The sequence below is a fragment of the Oncorhynchus tshawytscha genome, linkage group LG19 (genome assembly GCF_018296145.1).
Source record: "Oncorhynchus tshawytscha isolate Ot180627B linkage group LG19, Otsh_v2.0, whole genome shotgun sequence".
NCBI classification, from domain to species: Eukaryota; Metazoa; Chordata; class Actinopteri; order Salmoniformes; family Salmonidae; genus Oncorhynchus; species Oncorhynchus tshawytscha.
Window position 1 is genome coordinate 33,321,671 of NC_056447.1, and position 10,057 is coordinate 33,331,727.

At 47.1% G+C, this 10,057-nt stretch overlaps 1 protein-coding gene across 1 annotated transcript in view; it reads left to right on the forward strand.

Annotated features, from left to right (window-relative positions):
* Nucleotides 1–9,684, forward strand: part of LOC112218982 (genetic suppressor element 1) — a 24,467-nt gene extending 14,783 nt beyond the window's left edge. Inside the window, exons 7-17 of the mRNA XM_042301167.1 lie at nucleotides 514–675; nucleotides 807–817; nucleotides 1,554–1,842; nucleotides 4,046–4,071; nucleotides 4,198–4,668; nucleotides 4,812–4,924; nucleotides 5,012–5,294; nucleotides 5,615–5,728; nucleotides 5,894–6,532; nucleotides 6,721–6,824; nucleotides 9,249–9,684. Of these exons, the coding sequence (XP_042157101.1) occupies nucleotides 514–675; nucleotides 807–817; nucleotides 1,554–1,842; nucleotides 4,046–4,071; nucleotides 4,198–4,668; nucleotides 4,812–4,924; nucleotides 5,012–5,294; nucleotides 5,615–5,728; nucleotides 5,894–6,532; nucleotides 6,721–6,824; nucleotides 9,249–9,386 (2,350 nt within the window). The 3' untranslated portion in view covers nucleotides 9,387–9,684. The remainder of the gene's footprint in view (nucleotides 1–513; nucleotides 676–806; nucleotides 818–1,553; nucleotides 1,843–4,045; nucleotides 4,072–4,197; nucleotides 4,669–4,811; nucleotides 4,925–5,011; nucleotides 5,295–5,614; nucleotides 5,729–5,893; nucleotides 6,533–6,720; nucleotides 6,825–9,248) is intronic.
* Nucleotides 9,685–10,057: the final 373 nt, after the last annotated feature.

The window sequence follows — 10,057 nt, forward strand, 5'->3', positions numbered from 1 at the left end:
CCTACACGGGTCAGTATATAGACCAATCTGCCTACCTCTACCACCTACACAGGTCAGTCTATAGACCACCCTGCCTACCTCTACCACCTACACAGGTCAGTCTATAGACCCCCCCTTCCTACCTCCACCATATACACAGGTCAGTCTATAGACCACCCTTCCTACCTCCACCACATACACAGGTCAGTCTCTAGACCCCCCTGCCTTCCTCCACCACCTACACAGGCCAGTCTATAGACCACCCTACCTACCTCAGTCTGACTCTATAGAATCAGTGTTCTACAGATGAGACAGACACGGAGAGACAGGCAGACAGACAGGAAGACAAAGAGACAGACAGGGACACAGAGAGACAGACAGGGAGACAGAGGTTTGTGTTTGTGTGTCCCGGGTTGGGATGTATAAATGGCGACTGAACCCCAAAATGTGCCAAAGGTTGAAATGAATTGCTCCCTCTCTCTTTGCCTCTCCTGCCATTCCTTTTCCCCTCGTCTCTCTCTCTCTGTGTTCCAGGATGGAGGAGTCTCTGTGTCTGTCTGCACTGCGCTCTCAGTTCTACTCTGTACCAGCAGGCGGAGCCTTCTCTACCCTCCACCCCTCTGCCCTCCACATGCACGTGCCTGGGGCACGCTACCCTGGGGAGCTCAGCCACACACACAGCGCAATAGCTGAGAGGTAACACACACACTTATAATACACACACCTGCACCTGCTCTGAGGGCTGCTACCTTTGGAAGCTGAACAATCCCTCTGGCTGAGAGGTGTTACACTCATACATGCACACACACTTTGTAATCTCTCTGCAGGAAAGGCACAGGTTGCTGACTGTGTTAAATTTTGCTACCATATACACATCACACACACCAATACACACATCGATGTCTGTGTGTGTTTATATCCTGTGGTTACCTATTAATTGTTCATCTTCTCTTGCTCACTCATGCTGTCTTAATGCTCTGTGTGTGTGTGCGCGCCTGCAAGCGTGGGCATGTGTGTGCATAGGTGTGTGTGTTTAACAGTGTGTGGTTAATCTGCCCCATGTTGGGTGTTGCATCTCTCGTCATCTCTCCCATGTGTCTGTGGTGTGTGGATGTGTGTGTATCTTTTAACCTCCCCACAGACTACAGATGGAGGAAGACCTTCGCCAACGAGAGAAACAGAGGGAGCTTGAGCTGGAACGGGAGAGAGAGAGGGAGCGGGACAGAGAGAGAGAAAGGGAGCGAGAAAGGCAGAGGGAGAGGGAGATGGTGAAAGTGGTGGGGACTCAGTACCTTGCTGGACTGAAGGCTCTCACGGCTCCGCCGGAGGACAGGGTCAGACCTGGGGAGAGGCTGACACCCAAAAGGCTGGGTGCGGTGTACATACACACACACACACATACACATACACACACATATACAGTAAAGATTAAATACACACACTGATTGGTTGATTTCCCGTTAATTAAGCACCAGATATTTCTCTTGAAAGTAGAGACAGGTCACCATCCATATCATGCATTATAAAGTGCATAATGTAGTGTTTAATTATAATACTTCATCTCTTTTCTCCAGGTAAGCCCACCCTCCCTGCCCTCCCAGTCCCTAAACCTCTACAACCAGACCTCCAGTCCTCCAGGGGGTCAGCCTCTCACCCCATTCCCACCCTGGTGCCCTCTCAGATTGGGAACGCACACACTGCCTCAGCCTCTACCGGGAGGCTCCATGGAACACTGGCCTCTGCAATGAAGCTCCAACAGGCCAATGGGGAGAAGCTTTGGTTGTCAAAGCAACGCCGGCAGGGGCAGGAGAGTGAGGCGTGGTCACCTGGGGAAGGGGTGGAGCCTAGGAGACACAGCTACAGGTGAGTGTCTAATCAGGCAGGGAAGAAGCAGTTGAGAAATGCATAAGTTAATCAGTTTCCCCAGCAGGAACAGGATCCGGCACCTTTCAGTTTTTAAATATTTCGTTCCGGAACCCATTTTCTAGGATCCGTTACCTCTTGTGGTGTAAAGTACTTAAGTAAAAATACTTGAAAATTCTACTTAAGTAGTTTTTTTGGGTGGCTGCACTTTACTCTACTATTTATATTTTTGACAATTTTTACTTCTAGTTCACTACATTCCTAAATACAATTATGTACTTTTTACTCCATACATTTTCCGTGACACCCAAAAGTACTCTTTACATTTTGAATGCTTAGCAGTACAGGAAAATGGTCTAATTCGTAAACTTATCGAGAGAATATCACTGGTTATCCCTACTGCCTCTGATCTGGCAGACTCACTAAACACGTGCTTGGTTTGTAAATGGAGTCTGAGTGTTAGATTGTGCTCCTGGCTATCCGTAAATAAAAGACAAAAGGAAAATGGTGCCGTCCGTTTGCTTATTATTTGAAATTATTCTTACTTTTACTTTTGATACTTAAGTATATTTTAGCAATTACATTTACTTTTGATACTTAAGTATTTTTAAAACCAAATACTTTTAGACTTTTACTCAAGTAGGATTTTACTGGGTGACTTTCACTTTTACTTGAGTCATTTTCTATTAAAGTATCTTTACTTTTGTAAGTATGACAATTTGGTACTTTTTCCGCCACTGCTTATCACTGTTTGTAATGTAAAAATGTTAATAAAAACCATCATAGTTCATTCAAGTTGCCTTGCCTGTAATTCTCCTGCCCCCTAAAAACGTCATGTAAATAGTGAATAGACCAACGAGTGGTCATTGCTGTGGTGAGAGAGAGCAGCTTGCCTATAACTCTCACAGAACTAGAATGATATTCACTATCTATGATCTCTCTCTGCTCTGATAGACATGAGCCTGGAACTCTCATCTTTCCAGCGTTGCACTTCATTATTTATTTCCTTATATAATCATAGCCGCGGGAAGGGTGCTGGAGGTGCCACAGCACTCCTATTGAATTGAAATACATTTGCCAGAATTGCTAGAATTACTGCTGTCAGTTCAGAAAGAAAGGGAATCATTCACAATACTACACCAGGAGTGGGCCTATGCCTATAGTTTAGCCACAGAGGAGAAATAGCAAATCTGTCAGTGAACAGCATCTAGCCAAAACAGGCCTTTTGCAATATTTAAAATACAATCGTTGGAAAGCATATGGCTCCTGCTGAAAAGAGAAGACTAATCTGTCTATAATCTACCAAAATATTTGATCAACTTCCAAATAGGCCTTTTAAGTGAACAGCACTGTTTTACAAAGTAAAACAAGAGAGAGATGAGCTTTTGGCATGAGCACATTGACCATCGCTGGTGAGTGAGCTGTGCATCATTGGCTGAGTCAGTGAAACTGGAAAGCTTTTTTAGGAATATCATTTCCTCCTCATATTGTACACTTTGTGTGTCTCCTCACATCTAGGCTTAGACTATTTTTATTGATCTGAGATTCTCAGTTTGTCAATGTCAAAGTAGCCTGTCATTTTGATAATTTGTGAAGTAATAAGAAAAGATTCTAATAAAGTATCCAGTCATCATAAATGATGTGGAATTGTGTGAAATGTGTTTCTAAAAGACAACATTTGACCTAGACCCTAGGCTCCACATTTTTCCCCCATGTGTGCAACTTCTGCAAGCACCTCTACTCTACTGCTCTATGCCAGTAGCAAAAGCAATGGTAATGCAAAAGCAATGATAATGCAAAAACAATGATAATGCAAAAGCAACGATAATGCAAAAGCAATGATAATGCAAAAGCAATGATAATGCAAAAGCAATGATAATGCAAAAGCAATGATAATGGAAAAGCAATGATAATGGAAAAGCAATGATAATGGACGCAATGATTTATTATTATACAGGTGATTTTTTTATCTGGCACTTCAGAGCCTCCCACATCACCCCCCTCTCTTGGGCTCACTTTTACAAATGAAACACTGATGTGCGTGCGTTTATGCATGTATTACGATAACACTGCAGTATCCTCCGAGTCAGTACTCGTTCTACTCTGCTTTTAGCTTGGCTGCATCATCAAGGTCAACTCTGATAAAACCAAGTGTGTTTGTGTGTGTTTGTGTGTGACTATATTGTTTTTCTTGTCTTCACAGGTCCAACGCCAGCCAGCGTGACCCAGGCAACAGAGAGTCTCAACCCCACGTAGGAGCCCCACCTCCACTCATCTCCCCCAAAGCTCACCCTCACCTCCTCCCCCACCCCCCTGTCCCTCCCACCACCCTCTGGAACCCTGCCTCTCTCACAGAGACCTCCCCAGACCCTCGTCGCAGGTTTGACTCCCCAATTCCCCCCTCCCGCCCTCCTCCTGGTCTGACCAGAGCTGAGTGGCCCCCCAGCTGGGAGCGGGGGGAGGAGGGATGCAGGAGGATGGGGGAGGGCCCAGAGAGGTTCTCCTTCATCAGGGGACCCGTTCTGCAGATTTCTGGCCTCTGGAGCATGGCTGAGCTTGAAAGATCCACTCACAGTCTCCACCACCAACATAACCACCTCCACCAGCAGGGCTCACTGCGCCTGTCCTCCCCCAGCCCCAGCTCTGACCTGGGGGTCCAGCGCCCGTCCAGCTCCCCCTCTCCCTCCAGGGACCTCCAGAAGTCTGAGCGGCCAGGCCAGGAGCCTCAAAACCCAGTGGTGTACGATAAGATCCTTCAGCAGCAGCACAGGCTGGTCAGCAAGCTGGATCTGGAGGAGAGCAGGAGGAGAGAGGCCAGGGAGGGAGGTAAGATGAAAGGGGATGTAAGAGCGAGGGAGGGAGGTGAGGAGAGTGGACATTCAAGTGGGGATAAGACGAGATCTGGGTGGGCTTTAACAAAACTCTGGTCTGTACTCTCTCTCTCTCTCTCTCCCCCTCCCCCTCCCCAGGGTATTACTATGATCTAGATGAGTCGTATGATGAGAGTGATGAGGAGGAAGTGAGGGCCCACCTCAGAAGGGTTGCAGAGCAGCCCCCCCTAAAACTAGACACATCCTCAGAGGTAACTACCACACACATTAACAATTTTCAATTGTTCTTCTATTATATCGTTGTATGATTTAATTCTCTGTAATCTGTCTCTCTGTAGAAGGTGTGTTTTCTGCGCGTGTGTGGCCTGACCACGCTGGCCCATCGTGACCAGCTGTTTCATCAGAAGAGGAGGAAGAGGAGGAGGATGCTGAGAGAGCGCAGCATCTCCCCTCCTCCTGTACAAGGCAAGAGGAAGACCCCTTGTTCTACTGTGGCACCTGTTCCCCCCCTCAGCACCACTCTCACCCCTGAAGAGATGGACTGTTTCCCCCAACTGGAGGACAAGAAACACTTCCTCAACATGCTTAGCCTGTCCCATGTCACCAGCCAGCAGAGGAGAGGTAACATACAGTACACTAACCCCAGCACAGTACACCCTAGCTCTTATTCTCCAACCCCTATCCACTACAACCTAGTGTACTCTAATGCCCTATCCAAGGGGTATTAAAATCTTACCCTAGGAGTTCCGAAGTACCGCTGTTTTTCTGTTCTACCTGATAGTTAATTGCACCAACCTGGTGTCTAAATCTCTCCCTGATTAGAGGAGAAGAATACAAAAAACTGTGGAACTGGCTTTGAGGTCCATATTTACATATGAGGAATCTATCCCATTTTCACCCCTCCCCTTGCTCTCTTTTTCTATCTCTCTCTTGCTCTGTAGATAAGGAAAAGATGGAGGGGTTGCTGAAGGCTATAAAGCTAAAGAGTGTGACATTGGACACCATCAGATACAACCCATTACCCCTCTGTAGCAGCACTCCTGTTCTCTCAACTGGTAAGACGCACACACGCACTCATGCGCGCTTGTGCACACACACACAGACACACACACAGACACACACACAGACACACACACAGACACACACACACACACACACACACACACACACACACAAAGGGTAACACCCATGAGATCCTTATACTGTGTTTATGATTTCAGGCGACTACACACCTGACCTCCCAGCCTGCAAGTCAAACGGACTAGACTACCCAGACTCCCCAAGCCCCTTGCCTCCCTACCCCCACCATCCCGACAACCTTCACACAGACCCACTAAACCCCCAACCCCCTCCACCCCGCCACCCCCCTCCCCTGGGCCTCCACCCCGACAGGGCAGGACTGTGCGAACGTCACCCATCTAAGAGGCTCCAGGGTCTCCAGAACGGAGCGGGCCACCTTGGCCATCCTACCCAACTGAAGGTGCCCCTGACTGGGCAGAATGGGCAGAACAAGCCCTGGGAAAGATTCATCCGGGAGGACTTCGCCCAACATTTCCACCAGGCTGTGTTGCAGTCTACCCACAAGACCCTGGGTAGCTCCATATGCGTTCCGGAGTCCAGTATAAAGTCTGAGCCCTCAGCGCCCTACAACATCCCCCCTCTGAAGAGACCAGACCCCCTCCACACACCTCCACACCCAACCAATGGGCATCATCCCTACCCTTCTCCACCCCACCATGACCCTGATGGCGTACGGGTTGAGCGCTCAGAGGAAGATGAGGAAGAGGATGAGGAAGAAACCCCTAGGAAGTGGAAGGGCATAGAGTCCGTCTTTGAGGCGTATCAGGAGTATGTGGATGGTGAGTTAACCTTTCATCTACAAATAGTTTTTAATCAAATGTTCCTTCTCTTCCCCCAACACACAATTTCTCATCCTCTATCTATGCCCATCTCCCTATCTATCTTCCTCCCTCTCCCTCTATGACCCCATATCTTTCCTTTACCCTCCTGTCGCTCTCTCTATTTCTCTCTTCCCCCTCTCTCTCAGAGCGGGGTATGGAGAGACAGGTTCTCCACAGTCAGTGCAGGAGGCTGGAGACTCAGAACTACACTCTCAGCCTGACAGCTGAACAACTCTCACACAGCATGGCGGTAAGAAACTCAGCTCCCATATCCACAAAGTGTCCACAAAGCTCCCATATCCACAAAGTGTCCACAAGGCTCCCATATCCACAAAGTGCCCACAAGGCTCCCATATCTACAAAGTGTCCACAAGGCTCCCATATCTACAAAGTATCCACAAGGCTCCCATATCCACAAAGTGTCCACAAGGCTCCCATATCTACAAAGTGTCCACAAGGCTCCCATATCTACAAAGTGTCCACAAGGCTCCCATATCCACAAAGTGTCCACAAGGCTCCCACATCCACAAAGTGTCCACAAGGCTCCCACATCCACAAAGTGTCCACAAGGCTCCCATATCCACAAAGTGTCCACAAGGCTCCCATATCTACAAAGTGTCCACAAGGCTCCCACATCCACAAAGTGTCCACAAGGCTCCCACATCCACAAAGTGTCCACAAGGCTCCCATATCCACAAAGTGTCCACAAGGCTCCCATATCTACAAAGTGTCCACAAGGCTCCCATATCTACAAAGTGTCCACAAGGCTCCCACATCCACAGTGTCCACAAGGCTCCCATATCCACAAAGTGTCCACAAGGCTCCCATATCCACAAAGTGTCCACAAGGCTCCCATATCCACAAAGTGTCCACAAGGCTCCCATATCCACAAAGTGTCCACAAGGCTCCCATATCCACAAAGTGTCCACAAGGCTCCCATATCCACAAAGTGTCCACAAGGCTCCCATATCCACAAAGTGTCCACAAGGCTCCCATATCCACAAAGTGTCCACAAGGCTCCCACATCCACAAAGTGTCCACAAAGCTCACATATCCACAAAGTGTCTCAGAGTAGGAGTACTGATCTAATCAAATCAAATGTTATTTGTCACATGCTTTGTAAACGACAGGTGTAGACCAACAGTGAAATGTTTATTTATGGACACTTCCCAGCAATGCAGAAATAAAAAAAGAGAATATATACACAGGGTACCAGTACTGAGTCAATGTGCAGGGGAACGAGGTAATTGAGGATGATTGGCTCCCAAGATCCTCAAAAAGTTATACAGCTGCGCCATCGAGAGCGTCCTGCCCGGTTGCATCACCGCCTGGTATGGCAACTGCTCGGCATCTGACTGTAAGGCGCTACAGAGGGTAGTGCATACGGACCAGTACATCACTGTGGCCAAGCTTCCTGCCATACAGGACCTATATACTAGGTGGTGTCAGAGGAAGGCCAAAAAAATTGTTGAAGACTCCAGTCACCCAAGTCATAGACTGTTCTTTCTGCTACTGCACAGCGAGCAGTACCGGAGCGCCAAATCTAGGTCCAAAAGGCTCCTTAACAGCTTCTACCCCCAAGCCATAAGACTGCTGAACAGTTAATCAAATGGCCACCGGACTATTTACTTTGACCCCCCCGCCCCCCTTTATTTTTACACTGCTGCTACTCGCTGTTTATTATCTATGCACAGTCACTTTACCCCAACCTACATGTACAAATGATCTCGACATTGAGTCCGTACCGGTAACCCCTGTATATAGCCTCGTTATTGTTATTTTATTGTGTTACTTTTTATTTTATTTTGAATTTTTAAAAATGTAGTAAATATTTTCTTAACTCTATTTCTTGAACTGCATTGTTGGTTAAGGGCTTGTAAGTAAGCATTTCACAGTAAGGTCTACACCTGTTGTATTCGGCGCATGTGACAAATAACATTTGATTTGAGTGGAGATATGTACATATAGATAGGGATAAAGTGACTAGGCAACAGGATAAAAGGAAAGGTCAATGCAGATAGTTAAATAGTTAGCCAATAGCTACCCAGACTAACTATTCAGCAGTCTTGTGGCTTGGGGGAAGAAGCTGTTCAGGGTCCTGTTGGTTCCAGACATGCGGTAGCAGAGAGAACAATCTATGACTTGGGTAGCTGGAGTCTTTGACAATTTTTAGGGCCTTCCTCTGACACCGGCTGGTATAGAGGTCCTGGATGACTGGAAGCTGGGCTCCAGTGATGTACAGGGCCGTACCTACTACCATCTGTCGTGCCTTGCGGTCGGATGCCAATCCTCAACTTTTTGAGGATCTAGGATCTATCCATACAATTTGATTTATTATGATCAAAAAGTAAAAAACTAAAGCTTGATCAGCACTCTGTCTGTCTGTCTGTCTGTCTGTCTGTCTGTCTGTCTGTCTGTCTGTCTGTCTGTCTGTCTGTCTGTCTGTCTGTCTGTCTGTCTGTCTGTCTGTCTGTCTGTCTGTCTGTCTGTCTGTCTGTCTGTCTGTCTGTCTGTCTGTCTGTCTGTCTGTCTGTCTGTCTGTCTGTCTGTCTGTCTGTCTGTCTGTCTGTGACTATATGTTTACACCAATGTGCTTTGTTCACCCCTACTCACTCTTTTAGTAAACACTCTCGCTCTTTATCTCTCTTGCTCCATTCCCTCTCTTTCTCTCTAGGAGCTGCTGAGTCAGAGACAGAGGGTGAGAGATGAGAGAGAGAGACTGCAGGCTCAGCTAGAGCACTTCAGGAAGTGTCTGACCCTTCCCAACGTGCACTGGGGCAAGGGGCAGCTCAAAGGTCACCTTCCCCGGTGACTCCCTACCCTGCTCCTGACAGATTGACAGAGACAGACAGACAGACTGACTGACCTCTGGAGAGAGGAAACTGGATTGGTTCCCAGTCAGAGGCAGAGATTGAAGAGAACTCTGGACTGGGAAGGAAGAGAGGATGGTAGAAAGGGAGGAGTGCCACACTCCTAGACTCTGTAGTGTGGTCAGACTCACCATTGGTGAAAGACTAGAAGTCTAAAAGCTGGAGGTCGTAGCTACAGTGGGGAGAACAAGTATTTGATACACTGTCGATTTTGCAGCTTTTCCTACTTACAAAGCATGTAGAGCCAAAATCCCTGCTGCAGTGTGTGCAAACCTGGTCAAGGACTACAGGAAACGTATGATCTCTGTAATTGCAAACAAAGGTTTCTGTACCAAATATTAAGTTCTGCTTTTCTGATGTATCAAATACTTATGTCATGCACAAAAATGCAAATTAATGACTTAAAAATCATACAATGTGATTTTCCGGATTTTTGTTTTAGATTCCGTCGCTCACAGTTGAAGTGTACCTATGATAAAAATTACACATGCTTTGTAAGTAGGAAAACCTGCAAAATCGGCAGTGTATCAAATACTTGTTCTCCCCACTGTACATAAGAGTATGGCATAATATTGGCACCCACTTTAACCAATTATAGAATTTGGGACAATAA